The following is a 27,899-nucleotide window of genomic DNA, read 5'->3' as shown; positions in this document are numbered from 1 at the left end:
TAAGCTCTGCTGAACTGTGGACTGCAAGAGGCTGGTCAGGTTTAGATACTTGCACCACTTTCATAAAGGAAAAAAAAAAGTAATTTCCTGCTTGAGTGATTGGCTCACTGATTCTCCCAGAAGTCTGCACTTAGATACAAGTCAGGTTTTAGGCATCCTCTGCAACATAAATTTTATTTTTGGCGATTACGTGATTAGGAATAATCACTTCTAAAGGGATGCAGACCTTGGCGCTTTCTTCAATAGAGCACTGCAGGTGTATCAGCTGAATAATAATGAAAAAGTCACTCCCGTTCAGATTCAGTCTGCACATTGGCATATTGCAATGTATGTTGATCACCCAATGGGGGTTGTTGTTTATTTCTGCAAAAGTTACTCTTTAACTGCTTCCGCGCCGCCCTATAACAGAAATACTGCTACAGAGCGGCACGGGTGTGCAAAATCACGTATATATAAATGATTTTGCAGTGCTGGGTAGGAGGCATGTGCGCGCCACATGTGCACCATACTGGTGCTGCCATTCGCGGCCTTTGCTGTCAATCACTGGGTCCCGGGCAGTGATTCCCTGACGGCACCTGGCGATTTCCGAGAATTATCAAAGGGGGAGAGAACTCTGTATAAACAACACAGATCTCTCCCTTGTCAACTCCTGCACACTGCTTTGTATGGCTTTGCATAGCAGAGTCATACAAAGCAGTGTGCTTACAGTGAAGAACACACACACACAGCACACAGTTAACCCTTTGATTGCCCTGCATGTTAATCCCTTCCTGCCCAGTGTCATTAGTACAGTGTCAGTGCTTTTTATTAGCACTGATCACTCTATTGGTGTCACTGGGGATGTCAGTGACACCAAGTCAGTTCTCCCCCAGTGTCAGAATGCCCGCTGCAGTCCCGCAGTCCCACTATAAGTCACTGATCGCCGCCATTACTAGTAAAAAAAAAAAAATCCCAGTATCTATACCGCCATTTGTAGATGCTATAACTTTCACATAAACAAATTAATTTACACGTATTGTTTTTTTTTGTAGCAAAGACACGGAGCAGAATACATTCTGGCCTAAATTTATGATGAAATTTTATTTTTTTTATTTTTTTTTATTGGATATGTTTTATAGCAAAAAGTAAAAAATATTGTTTTTTTTTAAATTTTTTTGTTTATAGCGCAAAAAAAAACCGCACAAGCAATCAAAAACCACTGAAAGAAAGCTCCATTTGTGGGGAAAAATTGACCTAAATTTCATTTATGTAAAGTGTTGCATGACTGCGAAATTGTCAGTTAAAGTAACGCAGCACCAAAAATGGCCTGGTCAGGAAGGGGGGTAAATCCTCTGGAGGGCAAGTGGTTAAAGTGTTACTAAACTCAGGGCCCTGCATTTAATTTTCTTTTTTACTGGACATGCTTAATAGGAAGAAGTCAAAAATATTGTTTTTATCTCAAAATTGTCGATCTTTTTTTTTATAGCGCAAAAAATAAAAACCGCACAGGTGATCAAATACCACCGAAAGAAAGCTCAATTGTCAGTTAAAGTAACACAGCCCTGTATCGCAAAAAAATGGCCTGGTCAGGAACGGGGGGGGGGGGGGGGGGGGGATCCTCAGGAGGGCAAGGGGTTAAATAAATTGCTTACTCTTTTTATTAAAAGCCAACCTGTAATATCCCAGTTAACCTGCAGGGGGTGACATTGCACAACTTAATGGAACCGATGGGCTTTCCCTTTACCAATGGGAAATTCCAGGGTATTCTGACCTTTCAAAGCCATGTGAGAGATTTACTAAAACTGGAGCACTCCGAATCTGGCACAGCTGTGCATGGGAGCCAATTAGCTTCCAACTTCAGATTGTTCAGTTAAGCCTTGACAATAAAACTTGGAAGCTGATTGGTTTCTCTGCAGAGCTGCACCAGAATTTGCACCATGCAGTTTTAGTAAATAACCCCCATAGTCAACATATACAGTAGATTTTTTACAGGCCTCTACCATATCCCAGAAGGCCTCTGGAAAGTGGTAACCAGGGGTGGACTGACCATTTGGAAACTAGTCAATGCCCGAGGGCTCGGGGTCAGTAGGGGGCCCCATGAGATGCCCTTGGTACCTTTTTCATAGGCTTTTTTGAGTTTGGGCAAGGACACAGGGGCCCCATGATCCCCTATTGCCCGGGGGCCCCATGAGTTGTCAGTTTGCCCCTGGTGGTAACCACCCTTTATATAACTGTAGTATATAATTAAAAGATAAGGGCTGCCCTGCCATGTTAACACCTATAACTATATGGACATATGTCCATCCAAAACAGGATCAACCACAGGACACACATCATTTGGGAGTTTCCAATACACGTTGCTTGAGTCACCGATTAACATTCGCCAACCACTAACTTTAATGTAAACACTGTATGTGGCTGGGTTGTTTACCGAAGGTTTTCTGAAGAGGGGAATGTTGTAGTCTGGGCTTTTTTTTTTCCAGAGAATAGGTGCAGGAACTCCCCACTTATGAGTCACCTCTTGTCTGCACACCCCACCCACCTTCGAGCACAGTCCCTTGGTTCCACTCCCTACCCACCTCTGAGCAACATCCCTTGGTTCCACCCCCTACACACCTCTGAACACCGTCCCTTGGTTTCACCCCCTACCCACCTCTGGGCAACGTCCCTTAGTTCCACCCCCTACCCACCTCTGAGCACCATCCCTTGGTTCCACCCACTAGCCACCTCTGAGCACCGTCCCTTAGTTCCACCCCCTACCCACCTCTGAGCAACGTCCCTTGGCTCCACCCCCTACTTACCTCTGAGCAATGTCCCTTGGTTCCACCCCCTACCCACCTCTGAGCACCATTCCTTGATTCCACCCCCTACCTACTTCTGAGCACCATCCCTTGGTTCCACCACCTACATACCTCTGAGCACCGTCCCTTAGTTCCACCCTCGACCCACCTCTAGGCAACATCCCCTGGTTCCACCCCCTACCCACCTCTGAGCACCAACCCTTGGTTCCACCCACTATCCACCTCTGAGCACAGTCCTTTGATTCCATCCCCTACCCACCTCTGGGCAACGTCCCTTGTTTACACTCCCTACCCACCTCTGAGCAACATCCTTTGGTTCCACCCCCTACGCACCTCTGAGCACCGTCCCTAAGTTCCACCCCCTACCCACCTCTGAGCAACGGCCCTTGGCTCCACCCCCTACCCACCTCTGAGCAATGTCCCTTGGTTCCACCCCCTACCCACCTCTGAGCACCATTCCTTGATTCCACCCCCTACCTACTTCTGAGCACCATCCCTTGGTTCCACCACCTACATACCTCTGAGCACCGTCCCTTAGTTCCACCCTCTACCCACCTCTAGGCAACATCCCCAGGTTCCACCCCCTACCCACCTCTGAGCACCAACCCTTGGTTCCACCCACTATCCACCTCTGAGCACAGTCCTTTGATTCCATCCCCTACCCACCTCTGGGCAACGTCCCTTGTTTACACCCCCTACCCACTTCTGAGCACCATCCCTTGGTTCCAGCCTCTACATACCTCTGAGCACCGTCCCTTGGTTCCACCCCCTATCCATTTCTGACCACCATCCCTTGATTCCACCTCCTATGTCCCTCTGAGCACCGTCCCTTGGTTCCACCCCCTACCAACCTCTGGGCAACATCCCCTGGTTCCACCCCCTACCCACCTCTGAGCACCATCCCTTGGTTTCACCCACTAGCCACCTCTGAGCACCGTCCCTTGGTTCCACCCCCTATCCACCTCTGAGCACAGTCCTTTGATTCCATCCCCTACCCACCTCTGGGCAACATCCCTTGGTTCCACCCCCTACCCACTTCTGAGCACCACCCTTGGTTTCACCCTCTACTTACCTCTGAGCACTGTCCCTTGGTTCCACCCCCTAGCCATTTCTAAGCACCGTCCCTTGGTTCCACCCCCTACCGACCTCTGGGCACCATCCCTTAGTTCCACCCCCTACCGAACTCTGAGCACCATCCCTGGGTTCCACCCACTACCTACCTCTGAGCACCATCCCTTGTTTCCATCCCCTACCCATCTCCCAGTACCACCCCTTTTATTGAATACAGAACAAAGTATCATTTTGTTGTGCTAAGTAATTTGTATGGAATTTGTTAATGATCTCAAGCAAAGCAGCAATAATAGATCCATCAACAACAATAATCCCCCCCCCACAACAGTAGATCCCAAAGTAACAAAATGCCCCCCAGCAACAATAGACCTACAAGAGGAACAACAGATCTCCCAGCAGCCAGCATCAATAGACCTCTCCCTCAGCAATAGATCCTTCCCAGCAACAGTTAACCCCTCAGCAACAATAGATTCACCCCCGTCAACAATAGATCCACCCCCGGCAACAATAAACCCCTACGCAAAAATAGATTCCCTCCAATGTCAATAGACCCTCCTAGCACACCATAGCACCCCTTGCCATTTCATACATTCAGTGTTGGAGGTGCTGGAACTGTGTTCCCCTATGTTCCTGCTGAAAACAAAAGCCCTGTTTGTAGTACAACATCTCTGCATATGCCATGATAAATGTTTCTAGGTAGATTATTTTACTGGACTTTGAGAATTTCTAATCAAGCTAGTGATTCAGGGATATATTTATAAACAATTTGCACAACCTACAAGTATAATCGCCGTAATATGTTTATTTACTAAGATCATCAACTCCATCTAGAGGCCATAATGTAGTATTCTGCTGATTGAGGTATTTCAGAAAGTACCGCATTATAGCCATTAGGTGGAGCTGATGATCTTGGGAAAGACACATTACAGTGATTACATACATTGCAGGCATTGCGGAGATTATTTGTGATGGCAAATGCTTCAGACATTTGTACAGCAAAATTTTTTATAAACAGACCCCTAAGTGATGAATATTATTTCCTAACAAGAAGGTGTAGTTGTGACATGTTAGGTCTCCCACGAAGAAGATACAGTCAAATTATTTTTTTAAAGCCCCTTAAGGCAGGTTAAACTTGCCCAAGTCCACCTTCATGTGATGTGATCCACCTTGACTTTTAGTCAGTAATCCTGCGCTGCCATCAATGTTGACCGCTGACCAGTCCCCACATTGTGGTAACATCCATCCACTGCCATCTTCTGGAGCCAGAGAGAACCCCACCTCTGGACAGCCAATATGAAGTGGCCATGTCACCTAGGCAGCAAAGTGGGCCTCCGTGATTTGCATTGTTCACATTGTCTTTAGCCCTGATGAAGGGATGCCTGGCCTCAAAATGTGTTGGTGGGTTTTCTTGTGGAATAAATACTTTTGGACTATAGGCCAATTAGTGTATTGCTCTCTTTCTTCCCTCTCCTGGAAGGCTCTGAGATACCACAGAAGGCTTGAGAACCACACAGCTGGACCTCTTCCTCCTTCCCTCCCTCTCTCATATTTCAATACTAATAGTCTACTTCCATATATCTCGCCTAGTTGAGTATGACATTAGCACCACTTCTCTCGGATTCTGTGCTTGCCTAAGCATAGGCTTTCTCTGTGCATGTGCAAAGACAGCTGTCTATGAAACTTTCACAACTGCTGTGTTTGGGCATGCATGGAAAATTCCCATGCATGCACAAATGTGCCTAGGAACTCTACCAAAAATTTAAAAATGATGGTGCCTATCAGGGGGTAGTGCAATTGAAATGGGACTGAAGGTCCTCTTTAAACTCTTTTCAGTTCAAGACTTTACTTCCATTTAATAAAAGCTATAGGAGGTTTCCCGCATAATTGCCAACATCCCTTGTGTGAAATTCGATCAAGAAAAAACTCCACCTAAGTGTTGGATTTTTTAGGTAATATATGAACAAGGTTTAAAAGGCCGTACCCGACGCATTTCAGAGGCACAGCTCCTTCTTCAGGGGTAACTCTGCATACAAAACAATGTTTATTGGGAACAGTGTGGCCATATATCACCCCTCCGGTAAAAGAAGAGGGAGGGTGTGAGTGCCTCCCATTTAGTACCAAAACCTTGGGTCCAGTGCCTCCCATTTAGTACAGCAACCTTAGGTCCAGTGCCTCCTATTTAGTACTGGAATGTTGGGTCCAATACCTCTAATTTAGTACCATAAACTTCAGTCCAGTGTGTCCTATTTAGTACCGCAACCTTGGGTCCAGTGCCTCCCATTTAGTACCACAACCTTCAGTCCAGTGTCTCCTATTTAGTACTGCAACCTGGGGTCCAGTGCCTCCCATTTAGTACCACAACCTTGAGTCCAGTGCCTTCTATTTAGTAGCACAACCTTGAGCCCAGTGCCTCCCATTCAGTACCACAACCTTGGGTCCAGTGCCTCCTATTTAGTAGCATAACCTTAGGTCAAGTGCCACCCATTCAGTACCACAACCTTGGGTTCAGTGCCTCCCATTTAGTACCACAACCCAGGGTCCAGTGCCTCCCATTATAGCACAACTTTGGGTCCAGTGTTTCCCATTTAGTGCCAAAACCTTGGGCGCAGTGTTTCTCATTTAGGACCACAACCTTGGATCCAGTGTCTCCAATTTATAGCACAACTTTGGGTCCAGTGTTTCCCATTTAGTGCTACAACCTCTGGTCCAGTGACTCCTATTCAGTACCTTTTCAGCAAAAAACTGACAAGGCTGTTACTCTACTCTATCCAAAACTGAAAAAATACTATTCACTATACATGACCTTTAATACCCGACAAATATTTATGGACAAAAAAAAAAAAGAAGTATGAAGAGTGAAGAAAACAGACTTTAGAATAAAAATCTCACCAGATGAAGGTTGAGTAACCCTTGGCTCGGTCGGCAGTGGGACAGTAGTTGGAAGAAGATCAGGCTTACAGATCAGGCAAATGCCCGTCCCGGTTAACTGGGTACAGCTATACCCATCTGGGCAACCACATTGCTCCTTCTTGGTACGCGTACATTTTTCTTTTTCGATTAAGGGTTGATCTGCAGTAAAAAACGAGAAAAGAGAATAATGTGAGCCAAAACTCTGCTTCTCTATGCAATGAAGGCAGATCATGGCTGATGAGAGGGTCCAGCAGGCTGCTGTACATAGCTTCCTGAAAAGATCACAGCACCCTGCCTTAGTACTCCTCTCAAGTGCGCTCAGGCCTCCCACTACATTTGGTTAAGCAGGACTCCCAGCTGTACTTCCTCTCTCTTACAGTCCACAAATGCTAGGATGTCCTTTATAATTCATTTATCTTTAGAAAATAACAACATCAGGTGGAAATGCTTGTAGCCACTATTAAGGACTTACCACATGATTTGCAGTTCATGCACCTTGCAGCATAGTTCCAGTTGGATGTGTACCTTCCATCTTCACATGGCTGGCACTCGGTGTCGGAGGTCTCGGTGCATTCATTCTTCAAATATGTACCTGATTGGAGAGATTAGAGAATTGTTTAAAACCCAACTGAAGTCTCAAACCTTTGTAACCGTTATAATTTGCTACATTATTTGCTTGGAAATTTTTTAAAATACCCTTTTCTTTTTTGGGAAATGCACTTCCTGCTCTCTCACTCCAGTGATTTATGCTGGCAGAGCTGAGTAACAGCCACACCCCTCATCACAAATGTTCTGACACACAGACTCCTACTGCTGGGGAAGAAAGGGGGCGTGTCTAACCAGAGAGAACCTGTGTCTAATTATTTGCTTGGAAATGCCTAAAAATACCCTTTTCTTTTTGGAAAAATGCATTTCCTGTCCTCCCACTACAGTGATTTATGCTGGAGGAGCTGAGTAATAGCCACACCCCTCATCACAAATGTTCTCAAACAGACTTTTATTGCTGAGGAAGAGAGAGAGTCCCTGACCAGAGAGGGGTGGTTTAATTATATGCTTGTAAATGCCTAAAAATACCCTTTTCTCTTTTTGTAAATGCACTTCCTGTCCTCCCACTCCAGTGCTCCATGCTGGTGGAGCTGAGTAACAGCCACACTCATCATCACAAGTGTCCTGACACAGACTCCTAATGCTGAGGAAGAGAGAGGGACTGTCTGATCAGAGGTGTGCGACCAGGGGCGGACTGACCATTTGGAAACTCGGGCACTGCCCGAGGGCCCAGGGTCAGTAGGGGGCCCCATGAGATGCCCCTGGTACCTTTTTCATAGGCTTTTTTGAGTTTGGGCAAGAACACAGGGGCCCCATGATCCCCTATTGCCCGCTGGCCCCATGAGTTGTCAGTCCGCCCCTGGGTGCGACTATTTATTTACTTGCACATGCTTAACCCCTTGTCGCTGAGTGCACGCAAATATGTGGCCTCTCGGCGTCTGCGCCTTGAAACCGAGCGGCCGCATATTTGCATGCAATTAAAAAATTCATACGTGCCGAGAGCGCTCCCAGCGTATACTGTTATGTCCACTACTCCCGGAAAGGTCCTGATCTCCCCTTTCAATCGGGACCTTTTCTGATCATGTGACTGTTATGATTGTCAATCATGACGGTCACATGACCCTAAAACCCCGCCCCACCTCCCGAATTCTGAAACTCTTAAATGGCCGGGAGGCGCCGGCGCCAAGAGGTTAAGAACACGCTTCCTGCTCTCTCACCCCAGTGATTCATGCTGGCGGAGCTAAGTAACAGCCACACCCCTAATCACATGTTCACGCACAGACTCTTCTTCCTGAAGGAAATATACAATTAGCATATGGTGCAAACCTAGAGTAAGGAACTATGTGGGATACAACCAATTAATAATAAAATGTGGCAAGTCCATATAAAGTCCATAAAATAACTAAAAGTCCATAAGAAACATCTAAAGGCAGCTCCACCAGGTAAGGATTTCTTGAAACATCATGATTCAAAAACATACACCTGGTATACTCTTCACCGCCTATATATATTGCCAAAAGTATTGGGCCAGCCCTCCAAATTATTGGCTTCAGGTGTTCCAATCCCCTCCATGGACACAGGTGTATACAATCAAGCCCCTAGGCATGCAGACGGCTTCTACAAACATTGGTGAAAGAATGGGTCGCTCTCAGGAGCTCAGTGACTCCAAGCGTGGTCCCGTGATAGGTGGCCACCTGTGCAATAAGTCCATCCGTGACATTTCCTAGCTACTAAATATTCCATGCAGAACTGTTAGTGGGATTATAACAAAGTGGAAGCAACTGGGAACAACAGCCACTCAGCCACCAAGTGGTAGGCCACGTTACATGACAGAGGGTCAGTGCATGAAGCGCACAGTGCGCAGAAGTCACCAACTGTCTGCAGAGTCAATAGCTAAAGACCTCCAAACTTGGTGTGGCCTTCAGATGAGCCCAACAACAGTGCGTAGAGAGCTTCATGGAATGGGTTTCCATGGCCGAGCAGCTGCATCCAAGTCTTACAGCACCAAGTGCAATGCAAAGCGTCGGATGCCGTGGTGTAAAGCACGCTGCCACTGGACTCTAGAGCAATGGAGACGTGTTCTCTGGAGTGACCAATCACACTTCTCCGTCTGCCAATATGATGGATGTGTCTGGGTTTGGCGGTTGCCAGGGGAACGTTACTTGCCTGACTGCATTGTGCCAAGTGTAATGTTTGGTGGAGGGGGGATTATGGTGTGGGGTTGTTTTTCAGGGGTTGGGCTTGGCCTCTTAGTTCCAGTAAAGGGAACTCTTAAGGAGTCAGCATACCAACATATTTTGGACAAGTTCATGCTCCCAACTTTGTGGGATGAGTTTGGGGATGGCCCCTTCCTGTTCCAACATGACTGCACACCAGTGCACAAAGCAAGGTCCATAAAGACATGGAGGAGCCAGTTTGGGGTGGAGGAACTTGACTGGCCTGCACCTCAACCTGGCAGAACACTTTTGGGATGAATTAGAGCGGAGACTGCGAGCCAGGCCTTCTCGTCCAACATTATTGCCTGACCTCACAAATGCACTTCTGGAAGAATGGTCCAACCTTCCCATAGACACCCTCCTAAACCTTGTGGACGGCCTTCCCAGAAGAGTTGAAGCTGTTATAGCTGCAAAGGGTGGGGCCAACTCAATATTGAACCCTGCGGACTAAGACTGGGTTGCCAATAAAGTTCATGTGCGTTGAAAGGGCGGCCGACCAATACTTTTGGTAATATAGTGTACATATATTATGATAATGTTAGGCGTGTTGTTATCTGTGTAATTATGGGGTTAGTAAGGGGTTATTGTATTTCAAATGAAGTAATATCTAGTTTGTCTAATTATATAAGGAGTAAACCTTTATACTTGTTAAGGCTGTAACTTGAAGCCTGATGAAGGGCTGTGTATACGGCTCCAGCGTGTCTGCAAAATGGTTTCATAATGTAATGAGTTCTTTCAGCAGAAAAGAAGAACGAAGCGCTGCAACCATTTCTTCTTATTCTTCTATATCTCGGGATTGACAAATCATCATTAATGGCACCACGCTTGAAATATAGGTGTGCCATCCACACTTTCTGTCAGGAGTGTGTTTAAATCTGACAAGGTGGCTGTCTGGTGGAGACCATCCAGCGGCTGTGCTGCCAGATCGCTTCCACATCCCCCCCGTAATTGCTGGTCCCCCCATGTGTCCCCCTTCCATTCGCTGATCTCCCCTTCCTGCTAAGCAACATGTAAAACTTCACTTCCAGGTCCTGGTGTCACTTTCCTCAGCCAGTACGGCCAGGGAGGAAGCTAATGGACCATAATCTGCACACCATTAGCTTCATTGGAGGACAGGGAAGGCATCAGGGGTCTTTTAGACCCCTGATGTCTCATTAAAAAGAAGCCATGGCCATGAAATAATGTAATGCAGTGAGATCTGCACTGCATTACATTTGATGAGGCACAAGGGAGACATCCAGGGTCTTTTAGACTGTGGATGTCTCATTAAAGAGAATCTGTCGCCAAAAAAATCTTCATGTAGGGGTTTTTTTCCCCTATGTGATGAAAAATAAAATTTAATTTAAATAAATGAAAACATTTTAAAAAATGAAGTTACACCCAAGCACTTAAAGAGGAGTTCCACTCACTCTGTAAAAAAAATAAAAGTCAGCAGCTACAAAAACTGTAGCTGCTGACTTTTAAAAAAACGGCCACTTACCTGTCCCTCGGTCCCACGTTGCCCCCGTTGCAGCCCGTTTCACCGGCCTTCCTGTATTCCAGGAGGCCGGCAGCTTCAGTGTGGGCACCAGGCTGTGATAGCTTGCGGCTTCACAGCCGGGTGCCCACTGCGCATGTGCGAGAAGTGCTGCGCTTCATGAATGGTCCTGTAGTCTTCTGGGACCTGTCACGTGTCCCACAAGACTTTGGGGAGGGAGGACAACTTCCGTTTCTGATCGCCTAGTCCAGGGGTAGGCAACCTGAGAGCCGCAGGACTACAAATTCCATCATGCCTCTGCAAGTCATAGCTATAACTGTCAGTTTTGTAATCTTTGCAATGCCTCATGGGAAATGTAGTTCCACGACAGCTAGAGAGCCACAGGTTGCCTACCCCTGGCCTAGGCGAACGCAGCGGACGTGTGAGCAGGCACCTGTCAAATTCAAATTCGGGTACCCGTTCCCCCCTGCTCCTCAAAGGTGCCAATCCTTTATGATGAGTGGGGGACCAATCTTTAAAGCGGAACTTCCCCTTTTGGGTGGAACTCCGCTTTAACCTCCCTAAAAATGTTGAGACCTCCCCTCAAGCCCACATACACACACGTATGAATATAAATACAAGCGTTAGTAACTATGCACAAAAACTTCAATTACGATACACATGTTACATATCGCTACACACGATGGAGTGACACCAATAATCTTAGGCCCATTATTTAGGGTGAACGCAAAACTGATAACCTGTAGGGGGCCTTAAAGTATCTCCTATGGAAAATATAGGTTACCAAAGTTTGTTGCCATTTCACGGGCAGGTGCAAATTTAAGGTTTGACATGTTGGGTATCTATTTACTCGGTGCAATTTCAAAGCATGTATCTAAAAAACATAGAAAAATGACGATGGCCACAACGGCAGGCAAGGTGTCCTCACTGTCAGTGCGGTCAAATGGCTGACGCGTTTCGGGGACGAATCCCTTTCCTCAGAGCTAATGACCAGCCATGTGTAATTCAGGATGGCCACCAGCGGTGGTCAGACGTCCAAGAACTGTAGCCCTTCTGACACATTTCGTGCGATGCACATCATCATAGGGTGCTGGGCTTCAATGACTGATCAGTGTACCGGCCTGCTGTCGGTACCATGTGATCGCTGTGACCAATCACAGCAGATCACATGACAATTGTAAACAAAGAATGGCTTCAATTCATGCCATTCACTGTGCACAATTGTGTTGCTAGCTGTGATTAGTCACAGTGATCATATAGTACAGAGAGGGACAATTGCAGCCCATCTGTACCATATGATTAGTTGTGGCCAATCACAGCTAATCACAACAAAAAACACTGATTTGGGTTATTTACACCAAAGAAATGTAGCAGAATACATTTTGGCCTAAATTTATGAAGAACAGTTATTTGTTTATTATTATTTCTGGTACTTAAGCACTTTACAAATATATATATTGTACAATCACATCAGTCCCTAACCCTCAAGGGGCGTACAATCTAAGGTCCCTAACTCACATTCATACATACACATGCTAGGGACAATTTAGACAGGAGCTAATTAACCTACCAGCATGTCTTTGGAGTGTGGGAGGAAACCCACGCAGACACAGGGAGAACATACAAACTCCAGGCAGGTGGTATCATGGTTGTGATTCAAACCAACAACCCGAGTACTGCCAGGCGGAAGTGCTAACCATTTAGCCACTGTTTATTTGTAAAATTGTATAACAGAAAGGAAGACATTTTTTTTTTTTTTCAAAGTGTTCAGTCTTTTTTCGTTCATTTAGGATAAAATAAAAAAAGCGGTGATTAAATACCACCAAAATAAATCTCTACTTGTGTTAAAAAAAATTTATAAAAATTCAGTTTGTGTGCAGTGCTGCACGACCGTTCAATTGTCATTCACAGTACAACAGCGCTGAAAGCTGAAAATTGGCCTGGGCAGGAAGAGAAGAAAAAGTGCCCGGTATCAAAGTGGTTAAAACCGTGCAAAAAAAAAACCCAATAAAAACACAAAAATGGTCCTGGTAGTGAAAGGATAATAATGACTTTCTAATAAATGTTACAATAATGGTTCAAAAAGACAACCAATGTAGCACTAGGCAACTCCAAATAATACGAAAGATACATTTGGATGTTATTGTAACAGGATTGTTTGTAGTTTGTAGTACAGTCTGGGTTTATATTTATTTATTTTAGGTACTTATATAGCGCCGTCAATTTACGCAGCGCTTTACATATATATTGTACATTCACATCAGTCCCTAACCCTCAAGGGGCGTACAATCTAAGGTCCCTAACTCACATTCATACATACACATACTAGGGCCAACTTAGGCCCCATGTACACGGGACACTTCTGAATGATGGAAACTGACTGCTGGAAAACATAGGTTAAAAAATGTCTGTTCAACTTAATTTGCATAATGCGTTTATGCGCGTTTATGCACGTTTATGTGCGCTTACATTCAGAAGCGGTTTTTAAAGATAATCACAGGAGAACCTCCCAAATGCCCAGAATGCACTGAAAAATGGTAAATTATTAACTATTTCAGACTGTTTCAGAGAAATACAGAGAGTAGAAGCAGAGACAGCAGTATGTGTTGAGATTAGTTTAGGTGTGAGTTGCTCATTAACATTTCTTTTGTTTCCAAGGGTTGGGAAAGGTGTCTGGTGGAGGGAGTCATTAGGACCACCTGGCAGGGGGTCCTCATGAGGAATTTGAAGTGTGAATAGTCATTAACATATCTTTTCTTTCCAAGGGTGGGAGAGGTCTGAGGTGTGAATGGTCATTAACATATCTTTTCTTTCCAAGGGTGGGAGAGGTCTGAGGTGTGAATTGGTCATTACAATGTGTGACAAGCTTGGTAGGAACATCCTGTGTTCAGTGTTTTGTCCATCTGAGTACCTTGAAAACGCTTTGCAAGCATTTTTCATTATGAAAAAAGTCTCTGGACAGCATCGGGAACTGGAAGAGTTAAAAAAAAATTTCAAACGCAAACGCTTATAAATGCGATTTACCGCATTTAGCCGCGTTTACAAGCGTTTTGCGTTTGAAACGCTGATAAAATCGACTGCTGAACGCAAGTTTTCTGTGTTCAAAAAAACAACTGTAAACTCAACTGCCTGTAAACGACTTTAAACGAAGATGTGTACATGGACACATAGGAAAACATTAGGGAGAGTTCAGGGGCTGCTGAAAAAAAATGCTGAACAGCTCCTAAACATGAGTTTATCAGCTGCAGTGTACATGAGCCCTTAGACAGGAGCCAATTAAGCTCCCAGCATGTCTTTGGAGTGTGGGAGGAAACCAGAGTACCCAGAGGAAACCCAAGCAGACACAGGGAGAACATGCAAACTCCAGGCAGGTGGTTCTGTGGCTGGGAATTGAACCAACGACCCGAGTACTGCCAGGAGGAAGTGCTAACCATTTAGCCGCTGTGCTGCCTATGTTGACATCTTGTGATCTTTCACGTAATAATTGTTCCTTAAAGGGGAATTCCAAATAATGAGGTATTTCTTGCACAGACCCCCTCCCCTAACTACAGGAACCCTGGTGTTCCTAGGTGTGGAACTAACACTTTCCTAAGACATTACTTCTCTAGGTGCCAACGAAAGTGACTTCTGTTGAAATGTCTGCAGTGCGCCGATTGGTTTCATTGTATCAAGTGCCTGACCTTTGCTACAGAATTTCGTGTGTATCCCTAGCAACAGATCCCAGTCCCCTGCCTATGTCACAAGAATTGCTGACGCCTCCTGGAACCGCAGCCAGCCTGCGTTGTAAAGTAGAAGTGGACGTTTCCCCTTTCGGCTCAGGAAATAACAAGCCTCTGGCTCTACAAGTTTCCTGTTGGTAAAGTTTTCTCATGGCAAACAAACCTGTAGAGCGAATTATGACTTAACCCTTAAAGCTGAATTCTGGGCAAACATCTAAATACACAGATTAAAGGGGAACTAAAGAGAAAATTTAAACAATTAAATGCAGACCACCATTGTGAGGGGACCCTTCTTCACTGACCACCATTGTGGAGGGGCCTTTTGTCACTGACCACCATTGTAAGGGGGTGCATTTCCACTGACCATCATTCTGAGGGGGCCCTTCTTCACTGACCACCAACATAAGTGGGTGCTTTTCCACTGATGACCATTGTGAAGGAGCCCTTCTTCACTGACCACCATTGTGAGGGGGCCCTTCTTCACTGACCAGCATTGTAAGGGGTTGATTTTCCATTGACCACCATTGTGAGGGAACCCTTCTTCACTGACCACCAACATAAGGGGGTGCTTTTCCACTGACGACCATTGTGAAGGAGCCCTTCTTCACTGACCACCATTGTGAGGGGGCTGTTCTTCACTGACCACCATTGTAAGGGGGTGCTTTTCCACTGACCACCATTGTGAGGGAACCCTTCTTCACTGACCACCATTGTAAGGGGGTGCTTTTCCACTGACCACCATTGTGAGAGAGCCCTTCTTCACTGGCCAGCATTGTAAGGGGGTGATTTTCCATTGACCACCATTGTGAGGGGGCCCTTCTTCACTGACCACCATTGTAAGGGGGTGCTTTTCGTCTGACCACCATTGTGAGGGAACCCTTCTTCACTAACCACCATTGTAAGGGGGTGCTTTTCCACTGACCACCATTGTGAGGGAGCCCTTCTTCACTGACCACCATTGTAAGGGGGTGCTTTTCCACTGTCCACCATTGTGAGGGGACCCTTCTTTACTGACCACCATTGCAAGGGGGTGCTTTTCCACTGACCACTAGTGTAAGGCTGAATCTGAGACTGAAGTGCCCCAATGGAAGTGTATTGTCCTGATACAGATAAAAAACTTTATCTCACAGCCAGAGTTTTGGGGGATTACAGAACATCCCCTTCATCAGGGCTCGAAGTAGAGGGCAAAGTATATGGTTGTCACATGGGACAAGTGTTGAGGCGGTTGGTTTAGGCCTGAACAGCATTGTTCTATTGCAATAAAGAACCTGTCAGTGTAAAAGCACCCCCTTATGTTGGTGGTCAGTGAAGAAGGGCCCCCTCACAATGGTGGTCAGTGGAACCCCCCCCTTACAATGGTGGTCAGTGAAGAAGGGTCCCCTCACAATGGTGGTCAGTGGAAAAGCACCCCCTTATGTTGGTGGTCAGTAAAGAAGGGTCCCCTCACAATGGTGGTTAGTGCAGCAGAGAGTTGTCCCCTTACAATGGTGGACAGTGGAGCATTGCTACCCTACATTGGAGGTCAGTGGAGAAGGGTTACCTTGCATTGATACCAGTGTAAATTTACTGCAAGGCAAACAAGGCATTTACCTAGAGCGGCTATTTTTCAGGGTGTGGTACTGCCCCCCGGAAGAAGCAACCCAGTGAGCAGCAGTGGACAGAACCATGCAGGGTCGCCAACTGAGAGGTACCACTGGTACTCCTGTAGGTGGCCCGGACAGCAGGAGGATCGGTGTGATGGGGCGGGCAGTTGTAAAAGAATGCACTATGTATCTCTCCCTCCAGCAGCTGAAAGCCAGTTTGAGGTCTCTCCCCCTCTCCCTCCCGCCAGCTTTCTGCTGTTGGAGGGACAGACAGACCTGGTCAGATCGAGGGGGTGCCCTGGTGTTCCTGAGTGGCCGCTCTCCACTGAGCTCCTTCCCCTGCCTGCACTCAGAGCCAGGACCAGGGAACAGCCTGTAGCAGGGAGAGAAGTGGCTGACCTCAATGCTGGAATGAACTATCTCCTAAGCACATGTTCAGGAGTTCCACCATTCCATCCTGGCCAATCATGATGGCCCCCTCACAGTGGTGTTCAGTGCAGTGGAGAGGTGTCCCCTTACTATGGTGGCCAGCGCAGTGGAGAGTTGCCCTCTTACAATGGTGGTCAGTGCAGAAGAGAATTTCCCCCTTACAATGGTGGACAATACAGTGGAGAGCTGCCCTCTTACAATGGTGGTCAATGCGGTGGAGAGCTGCCCTCTTACAATGGTGGTCAGTGCAGTGGAGAGGTGTCTCCTTACAATGGTGGTCAGTGCAGTGGAGAGCTGCCCTCTTACAATGGTGGTCAGTGCAGAGGAGAGCTGCCCTCTTACAATGGTGGTCAGTGCAGAGGAGAGCTGCCCTCTTACAATGGTGGTCAGTGCAGATGAGAATTTCCCCCTTACAATGGTGGACATTACAGTGGAGGTGTCTCCTTACAATGGTGGTCAGTGCAGTGGAGAGGTGTCTCCTTACAATGGTGGTCAGTGCTGTGGAGAATTGCCCTCTTACAATGGTGGTCAGTGCTGTGGAGAGTTGCCCTCTTACAATGGTGGTCAGTGCAGAAGAGAATTTCCCCCTTACAATGGTGGACAATACAGTGGAGAGCTGCCCTCTTACACTGGTGGTCAATGCGGTGGAGAGCTGCCCTCTTACAATGGTGGTCAGTGCAGTGGAGAGGTGTCTCCTTACAATGGTGGTCAGTGCAGTGGAGTGCTGCCCTCTTACAATGATGGTCAGTGCAGAGGAGAACTGCCCTCTAACAATGGTGGTCAGTGCAGAGGAGAGCTGCCCTCTTACAATGGTGGTCAGTGCAGATGAGAATTTCCCCCTTACAATGGTGGACATTACAGTGGAGGTGTCTCCTTACAATGGTGGTCAGTGCAGTGGAGAGGTGTCTCCTTACAATGGTGGTCAGTGCTGTGGAGAATTGCCCTCTTACAATGGTGGTCAGTGCTGTGGAGAGTTGCCCTCTTACAATGGTGGTCATCGAAGTGGAAAGGTTCCCCTTACTATGGTGGTCAGTGCAGTTAGGAGTTGCCCTCTTACAATGGTGGTCAGTGCAGTGGAGAGCTGCCCTCTTACAATGGTGGTCAGTCAGTGCAGTGGAGAGCTGCCCTCTTATAATGGTGGTCAGTGCAGTGGAGAGCTGCCCTCTTACAATGGTGGTCAGTGCAGTGGAGAGCTGCCCTCTTACAATGGTGGTCAGTGCAGTGGTGAGCTGCCCTCTTACAATGGTGGTCAGTGCAGATGAGAATTTCTCCCTTACAATGGTGGACAGTACACTGGAGAATTTCCCACTTACAATGGCGGTCAGTGCTGTGGAGAGTTGCTCTCTTACAATGGCGGTGGGCTGTAGTTGTTCTGTCCAGGGGCGGACTGACAACTCATGGGGCCCTCGGGCAATAGAGGATCATAGGACCCCTGTGTCCTTGCCCAAACGCAAAAAAGCCTATGAAAAAGGTACCAGGGGCATCTCATGGGGCCCCCTACTGACCCCGGGCCCTCGGGCAGTGCCCGAGTTTCCAAATGGTCAGTCTGCCCCTGGTTTTGTCCCTTATGGAGGTTGGAGCTAGTGTGGATTGCAAAAAGCCTGTTAGGCTGGACTGGAGATCCCTGCATGAGGCTGCTTCCCTGGAGGGTTCTCAGGAGAGATGTACCTAGGAAGGAGGTGACTACAGAGAGCACAGTCCTGTTAAGTACCGATGACCCTCGGCAGAGGAGAGACTGTAAGGGAGATGGCTGTTAAAGTGCTGCATATGCCTGGCGCTGCTACTCCTTTCCAAGCATGCTCATGGCTCCAATGCTCTGCTGCTGGCGAGATGCTGGGGTGACTTGGCCTGCGTTCTGACAGAGAGGGCTTTGCGTGCCCCTTCCGGCATGCGTGCCATAGGTTCACCACCGCTGCTCTAGGGTGTCTGCTTTCAAAAAATAAAAATAATGTTTTGGGGGTTTTAAGTAATCTTCAAGCTTAAAATGATTTTTAAAACATGTATACAAAAATTTAAACAAATGGCTCCAGGACTCAAGAGGACCCCTTCATTACACACTGCCGTCCCTTAGGACATTGTGAGTAAGTCCTGGTATTGGGACTTTCATATGTGCCTGCTACTATAAGGATTTGTGCCAAAGAAGTTTGTCCTCCTGTTGATTTTATCATCATTTTGTAGTATCCTGAACCATCTCTATCCCTCTCCTGTTCAAGGTCTTCACATTAAATTTGCAAAAAGACATACCCTAGACTGAGCTTGTGTTGTTGGTGCGTGCCACTAGGGATGAGATTCGAGTTTGCAACCATGTATGTCATTGGTTGTTGTAGTTCGCCATAACAATCATTGATGCTGTGCCAAAAAAAAAAAAGAAGACCTTGGGTATCCCCCAAAATCCATACCAGACCCTTATCCCTGATAGGAGTCTGGTATGGATATTAAGGAAGGGGCCACACAAAAAATATCATATGGATTTTGAGAGGGTACCCCACGCAAATTACAAAACTAAAAAAAAAAGTATCAGTTCCCACTTAAAATCCATATTAGACCTTTAACAAAGCATACAACACGCCTGGTAGGAAAAGGAGGGTCAGTGAGTGTGTGTGGCCCCTATACCAGGCCATGTTCCCTCGACCATGGGAAGAAGACTTTGCTGCCCCCCCCCCCCCGCCTCCGCCAGGCAAAGCATCTTGTTCCCATATTGATGGTGACAAGGTCCTCTTCCCACATTCCTGGCCTGGATGACGTGGGGGTTGTTAGGGGGGACTTATTGGAATCTGGATACACCTTTTAAAATAAATGCTAGACTGCATGCTCAGATAGGAGTCTGGTATGGATTGTGCTTTGGTTTTTTTTTTTGCCCCCTTAAAATCCACATTGGACCATCCTCTAGAGCAGGGGTCTCCAGACTTTTCAAACAAAGGGTCAGTTTACTGTCCTTCAGACTTTAGGGGGGTCAGATTGTGGCCAGTGAGGATAGAAAATGTCCCAGGCCCAGCATCATTGAGAATACATATGGCCTCAGGGTTGGTGGTTAGTAGGAAGGGGAGGAGTGCCCCATCATTGGTATTACTGGGAGGAATAGTACTCCATCATTGATATTAGTAGGAGGAATTGTGCCCCATAATTGGTGTTAGTAGGAGGAATAGTGCCCCATCATTGATATTAGTAGGAGGAATAGTGCCCCATAATTGGTGTCCGTGGGAGGAATAGTGCCCCATCATTGGTATTAGTAGGAGGAATAGTACCCCATCATTAGTATTAGTAGGAGGAATAGTGCCTCATCATTGGTGTTAGTAGGAGGAATAGTGCCTCATCATTGGTATCAGTGGGATGAATAGTGCCCCATCATTGGTATCAGTGGGAGGAATAGTGCCCCATCATTGGTATTAGTAGGAGGAATGGTGCCCCATCATTGGTGTCAGTGAGAGGAATAGTGCCCCATCATTGGTATTAGTAGGAGGAATGGTGCCCCATCATTGGTATTAGTAGGAGGAATAGTGCCCCATCATTGGTATCAGTGGGAGGAATAGTGCCCCATCATTGCTATCAGTGGGAGGAATAGTGCCCCATCATTGGTATCAGTGGGAGGAATAGTGCCCCATCATTGGTATCAGTGGGAGGAATAGTGCCCCATCATTGGTATCAGTGGGAGGAACAGTGCCCCATCATTGGTATCAGTGGGAGGAATAGTGCCCCATCATTGGTATCAGTGGGAGGAATAGAGCCCATCATTGGTGTCAGTGGGAGGAATAGTGCCCCATCATTGGTATCAGTGGGAGGAATAGAGCCCATCATTGGTGTCAGTGGGAGGAATAGTGCCCCATCATTGGTATTAGTAGGAGGAACAGTACTCCATCACTGGTATTAGGAGGAGGAATAGTGACTCATCATTGGTATTAGGAGAGGAGGAATAGTGACCAATCATTGGTATTAGTGGGAGGACTAGTACCCCATTACTGCTGGAAGAAATATTGCTCCATTGGTGTCAGTGGGAGGAATAATGCTTCATATCATTGGGAGGAATAGTGTACTAAACCAGCTAAAAGCTAGCAAAGGGCCTCATCTGGCCCTCGGGCCGCAGTTTGGAAACCCCTGCATAAAAGTGCATACTCACAAACCAAAGGAAATATAAAAACAGAGACAAAGAGCCAGTGGTAACAGTCCCAGATAGCAGGAGACCCTTGATGTGGTTAGTTGACACGTTTCGGGAGACATATTCCCTTCTTCAGAGCTCAGAAGGGAGTGTGTCTCCCGAAAGGTGTCAACTAGCCACATCAAGGGTCTCCCGCTATCTGAGACTGTTACCGATGGCTCTTTGTCTCTGTTTTTATATCTCTTTTATGCATTTTAATAAATTTGTTTTTTACCACGGTAATGCACGAAGAGAGTGCGCCCTTCTTTTGCTTTCCTGACATGCAGAGAAATGTGCTGCTGTTTAGCATGTGTACGGCCGTGCCATAAATTGTCAATGGCACCCCCAGACATCTGCAAACACATGCGTTTTTGTGCACGCAAAACCTCACGGTGCGGCGCATTTTCAGAGTCAGGGACCTCTTTTCCCGCACTTCTTCCACGTAGGACAACCCACTGAAATAAATGGGCCGCCCTACACGCGATGCATCACAGAGCCAATGACTGGAGCAGCCACCTGATACATTCATTTTACAATGGCGTTGGAATCCTATGACAAGCGTATCTTTCTTCCAGTGCATGGCACATCCTGTGTGGAATGCATTTGGGAAAAATAAATCGTCTACAAGAGCCAATGAGATTCCTGCTTTCAAGTTTCTTCAGCAGTTTGCAAATGTAAGGGTGATTCTGATTAACGGTCACGACTGAATAAATGACTTCTGACTCCATAATGGCAGACTATCCTCATACTGGAAAATGAGACGGGGTCTTAGGCTACGTTCACACTAGCCTTGTGTGCAGGCGGCAGAGAGGCGTTTGGGAAGCGTTTTTACCGCTTCCCAAACGCCTCTGCTAATTCTGCACATTACAGCACATGGTGCTGTTCTAACGGGAGCGTTTGCGTCGCGTCGCGTTGCGTCGCGGCAAAACGGACGCCTCTGGACGAGTCAGGAGGCTTTGAAGCCTCCTATTCTCGTCTATGGTGCCGCTCCGCAAATGCCCGGCCGGCGTTTGCGGTGCGGTTGCGACGCGGTTGCGGGGCGTTTGCGGAGCGGTAACACCACTCAAACTGCATTATAGGCGTTTGTGGGGCGTTATTAACGCTCGGCAAACGCCTAGCAACCGCCGCTAAACCGCGCATGCGGCATTTGCGGAGCGTTTGCCGAGCGTTTAAAACGCTCCACAAACACCGGACCAACGCTTGCCAAACGCTATAGGGGCGTTTGGCAAGCGTTGGCAAAACAGCCTAGTGTGAACGAGCCCTTAGGGTCTTACCAGGCGGGCAGCGAGAGCAGCACTTTCTCCATGTTTCTTTGAAGTATTGAGTTTCATTGCAAGTCTGATAATCATTCGAAGTAACCTGGAATAAACGAGAAAACACCAATTAATCAACATTTCTCAGTATACACATAGTTTAGCTACAAGCATTTGTTCCGCTGAACTGTAAAAAAGCAATATACTACCCCTTGACCTCAAGAAGATTTCCCCCCCTTCATGACCAGGCCATTTTTTGCGATACGGCGCTGCATTACTTTAACTGACAATTGCGCGGTCATGCAACGTTGCACCCAAATGAGCTTTCTTTTGGCGGTATTTGATCGCCTGTGCGTTTTTTATTTTTTGTGCTATGAAAAAAAAGACCTACAATTTTGAGGAAAAAAAAACAATATTTTTGACTTTTTGCTATTAAACATGTCCAGTGAAAAAATTTCTTTGTCTTTGCTAAAAAAAAATCCCAACACGTGTAAATTAATTGGTTTACGTGAAAGTTATAGTGTTTACAAATGGCGGTATACATACTGGGATTTTACATTTTTTAATTTTTTTTACTAGTAATGGCGGTGATCAGCGACTTATTGTGGGACTGCGGTGGGCATTCTGACACTGGGGGGAACGGACTTGGTGTCACTGACATCCTCAGTAACACCAATACAGTGATCAGTGCTAAAAATAAAAAAAGCACTGACACTGTACTAATGGCACTGGGCAGGAAGGGGTTAACATCTGGGGCGATCAAAGGGTTAACTGTGTGCTGTTTTACTATGTGCTGTGTCCCTGTGCTTCACTGTAACCACACTGCTTTGGCTGTGCTGTGCAGAGCCGTCCAAAGCAGTTTGTACGAGCTGACAGGGAGGAGAACTGTTTTGTTTACAAACAATTTTCCTTCCCTTCGGAGATGCTCAGCAATCACTGGGTGCAGGTGAGTAATCACCGGCCAGGACCCGGTGGTTGACAGCTGCGGCTGTGAATGGCGGCACGGGTAGGGCCCATGCGCGCCCCCTACCCGGAAATGCAAAATCACGTATATATATATATATATATATATATATATATATATATATATATAGCATTTTAATAACTTTACCAAGTTTTTTTTTAAAACAAGACCGTAGTATCACTTTAAAGTGTTCCTAAACCCACAACAGTACAATCAGTCTGTATATGCAGTAAAGCATGCTTGTCATGCTCACTGTGGAACCTAATAGGTTAATCCTCTGTAATGTGTAAAAATACTCTTTGATCCTGACTTCTCTGATCCTCCCCTTCTTCCAGTGCCCCCCTCTTATCTCCTGATAAGACATATCATTTGGAGAAATGCTCAGTTTGGTGTGTATTGCTAGAGAGGTTTTTTTTCTTGGGAGAGTGCATGTGAACAGCACAGGGCCAATCAGCACTGCAGCTGATTAAACATCAGTTTTTAAGCCTTGATTTGTCACAGAAACATTTATGGTCCCAAAAGTTAAAGTGGAACTCTAGCCAAAACTTTAGCATAAAGGGGCTTTGTGGAATGTGGGGATTGGCTAGGTGGATTTGGTATGTTTAGCATTCAGTTGTCCTTGGCATGCACATACAAGTGGTGTTGATTCTAGAATGTTGATTAGGTTTTATTGCAGTGTGCATGAGTGGATTCACCCCCCCCCCTGCCCCGGTGAAAACATTTAACCACTTGAGCTCCTGAGGATTTACCCCCCTTAATGACCACGCCTCTTTTTGCTACTCTGCACTGCACTAATTCAACTGATAATTGCCCGGTCATGCAATGCTGCACCCAAACGAAATTTACGTCCTTTTTTTCACACAAATAGAGCTTTCTTTCGGTGTAATTTGATCACCTGTGCGCTTTTTATTTTTCATGCTATAAACAAAAAAAGGCCAAAAATTTTGAAGAAAAACAATATTTTTTATTTTCAGCTATAAAAAATATATAGTAAACTCAAAGTTGGTTATAAATTTAGGCCAAAATGTATTCTGCTCCATGTTTTTGGTAAAAAAAATCCCAATAAGTGTATATTGATTGCTTTGTGTGAAGTTATAGCGTCTACAAACTATGGTATAGATACTGCAATTTACGCCATTTTTCTGCTATACAGCACTGCGCTAGTTTAACGGACAATTGCGCGGTCATGCAATACGGTACATAAATGAAATTTACATCCTTTTTTTCCCCCACAAATTGAGCTTTCTTTTGGTGGTATTTGATTGCCTGTGCGGTTTTTATTTTTTGCGCTATAAAAAAAAAGGCTGACAATTTTGAGGAAAAAAAACAATATTTTGGACTTTTTGCTATAAAACATGTCCAGTAAAAAAAAAAAATGCAAAAATCAAATTTAATCATAAATTTCTGCCAAAATGCATTCTGCGACATGTCTTTGCTAAAAAAAAAAACCCAATACGTGTAAATTAATTGGTTTACGTGAAAGTTATAGCGTTTACAAATGGCGGGAAAGATACTGGGATTTTTAGGGGTTTTTTTATACTGATAATGGCGGCGATCAGCGAATTATGGCGGCGATCAGGGACTTATGGCAGCGACCAACGACTTATGGCGGGACTGCGGCGGACATTTTGACATTGGGGGGTACTGACTTGGGGTCACTGACATCCCCAAAAACACTAATACAGTGATCAGTGCAAAAAAAAAAAAAACTGACACTGTACTAATGGCAATGGGGAGGAAGGGGTTAACTTTATTTAGCAGGGAAGGGTTATAGGAGTGAGGGGGAGTGTTTCACTAGGGGGCGGGGTGTGTACTGGGCGGGACAAGGCTGATCGAGAAAGAAAAACTGTTCTTTCTCGATCAGCTCATCCTCGAGCTGTCAGGGAAGTGACAGACAGCACAGCTACTGTTCGCCGCCGATCGCCGGGACATAGCCGCTAAGGAGCGGCTGTGACCCGGCGACTGACATCTGCGGCAGAGAACCGCGGGACAAATAGGGCGGCGGCGCGCCTCATACACGCCCCCTATTTGTTTACAAAACACACGTCTTAAAATGTGGTTTTGCCTGTGAGTGCCGCCCTGCCGCCGAATATGTACAGTGGCTGGGCGGCATGCGGTTAAATTGAGGCCGTATCACCAGAACAGGATGATACAGGCCACAAAAAAATAAAATCTGACTGATATTGTAACCCTTTCTTATTATACTAAGTTATTTTCTTTGCTACGCTTGTCCCTATTACCTAACCCTTATATAGCCTGATGAAGGGGTATATCCTCCCCCACTCTATGCAAGACTGAAAAAAGATTTGATCCAATTATAAAATTTAGACTTTCTGACTGAGCTATTAAAAATCACTTAGAAATTTAGCAATTTTCTTCCAGAAAGATAGTTAATGTGTCGCTGTTCTAGTTTTGGTACACTGTACTATAAGTGGGTCACTGTTCTGAATCTACAGCATTGTACAAAGAATTAGTAAACCATTTTCCTTGATCCACTAATGATAATGTTCAGTTGTTTTGGATCCACCAAGAATCAGTGTGTCTTTGCTCTTGATCCAAAAAAGATAAGTGAGCCATCGTTCTGGATCCCTCAGAGATCAGTGTACCATTGTTCTTGATCCACCAGTGATCAGTGTCATTACTCTGGATCCATTAATGACCAGCGTGCATTTGTTCTTGGTCCACCAATGATCAGTGTGGCATTGTTCTTGGCCCACCAATAACCAGTGTCATTGTTCTGGATCCACCAAGAATCAGTGTGTCTTTGCTCTTGTTCCACAAAAGATCAGTGAGCCATCGTTCTGGATCCCCCAATGATCAGTGAGCCATCATTCTGGATCCCTCAATTATTAGTATGTTATTGTTCTGGATCCACCAGTGATCAGTGTGCCATTGTTCTTGACCCACCAGTGATCAGTATTATTGTACTGGATCCATTAATGGTCTGTGTGCCAATGTTCTTGATCCAGCAGTGATCAATGCTGCATTGTTCTTGGTCCACCTATGATCAGTGTGCAATTGTTCTGGATCCACATATAATCATTGTGTCATTGTTCTTGATCCACCAATGATCAGTTTGTCATTGTTCTGGATCCACTGATGATCAATGGATCCCCCAGACATCAGTGTGCCATTGTTCTTGATCCACCAATGATCAGTGTCATTGCTCTGGATCCATTAATGACCAGCGTGCCATTGTTCTTGGTCCACCAATTATCAGCATGCCATTGTTACTGGTCCACTAATTATCTGTGTAGTTGTTCTTGATTCACCAGTGATCAGTTTCATTGCTCTGGATCCATTAATGATCGGTTTCATTGCTCTGGATCCATTAATGATCAGTGTGCCAATGTTCTTGATCCACCAGTGATCAATGTAACATTGTTCTTGGTTCACCAATGATCAGTGTGCCATTGTTCTGGATCCACCAAAAATAAGTGTGCAATTGTTCTTGATCCACCAATGACCAGTGTCATGGTTTTGGATCCTTTAATGATCAGTGTGTCATTGTTTTGGTTCCATGAATGATCAGTGTGCCATTTGTTTGGATCCACCAAAAATCAGTGTGTCTTTTGCTCTTGATCCACAAAAGATCAGTGAGCCATCATTCTGGATCCCCCAGTGATCAGTGAGCCATCATTCTGGATACCCCAATTATCAGTGTGTTATTGTTCTGGATCCACCAATGATCAGTGTGCCATTGCACTTGACCCACCAGTGATCAGTGTCATTGTACCGGATCCATTAATGATCAGTGTGCTAATGTTCTTAATCCACCAGTGATCAATGTTGCATTGTTCTTGGTCCATCAATGATCAGTGTGCCATTGTTCTGGATCCACATATAATCATTGTGTCATTGTTCTTGACCCAACAATGATCAGTTTGTAATTGTGCTGGATCCACTGATGATCAGTGGATCATTGTTCTGCATCCACCAAGCATCAGTGTTCCATGGTACTTAACCCACCAGTGATCTGGGTCATTGTACTGGATCCATTAATGATCGGTGTGCCATTGTTCTGGATGTACCAAGTGTCAATGTGCCATTGTTCCGGTTCCATCAATGATCATTGGGGGAGCTTTATTACAACTGGTGCGCTCAGAATCTGGTGCAGCTGTGCATGGTAGCCAATCAGCTTCTAACTTCAGCTTGTTCAGTTAAGCTTTGACAATAAAACCTGGAAGCTGCACCAGATCTTGCACTCTCCAGTTTTAGTAAATCTCCCCCCTGAATGTCCTTGTTTTTGATCCAGTAATAATGAGTTTGCCATTGTATTGGATCCACCAATAATCTGTGTGCCTTTTTTTCTGGATCCACTTATGATCAGTGTGCCATTGTTCTGGATCTACTGGTGATCAGTGCTCTACTGGTGCTGGACCACCCAAGTTGCAATCCTTCAAAGCATAAAATTTCCTCTTTCATAGTCTGTGCAGGATTAGTACACTTAGAAGGTCCATGGCTTTCTCTTGTAAATATTAAGGAAATTAATCACGAGTTATAAAAAAAACCATGCAAACGCGTCAGAGCTGTTTAGCTTTTCAATAAATATTTCACAATGAAAAGCCATTTATTTTGAATGATATAAATAAAGTGAGTAATACTTCATCTCACTAAAGAGGCATGAAACTAAACACCAGGTATTTCCACACCATCTGTCAGCTTAGAGCTACAAAGAAAGCTGTCCTGTTTTTCTTTTCTTAGACTTTTTGTTCTTGTAAAGAATATACAAATATTCAGCATATTTAACCAGAAACCAGAGACATCACTGAGAATGTATACTACTCATTCACTAGAGACCAGTAACATCACTGAGAAT

At 45.7% G+C, this 27,899-nt stretch overlaps 1 protein-coding gene across 1 annotated transcript in view; it reads right to left on the bottom strand.

Annotated features, from left to right (window-relative positions):
* Positions 1-27,899, bottom strand: part of LOC149437061 (tumor necrosis factor receptor superfamily member 26-like) — a 65,935-nt gene that overhangs the window by 13,210 nt on the left and 24,826 nt on the right. The window contains exons 2-4 of the mRNA XM_089661184.1: positions 22,138-22,222; positions 7,234-7,353; positions 6,741-6,920 (exon numbers count right to left, since the gene is read on the bottom strand). Coding sequence (XP_089517310.1) covers positions 6,741-6,920; positions 7,234-7,353; positions 22,138-22,222 — 385 coding nt within the window. The remainder of the gene's footprint in view (positions 1-6,740; positions 6,921-7,233; positions 7,354-22,137; positions 22,223-27,899) is intronic.

Source organism: Staurois parvus, unplaced genomic scaffold (assembly GCF_062004578.1).
Source record: "Staurois parvus isolate SC_StPar_1 unplaced genomic scaffold, SC_StPar_1.0 ptg001321l, whole genome shotgun sequence".
NCBI lineage: Eukaryota > Metazoa > Chordata > Amphibia > Anura > Ranidae > Staurois > Staurois parvus.
Note: the sequence above shows the minus strand (reverse complement) of the source record. Positions and strands in the feature narration are given on the sequence as shown.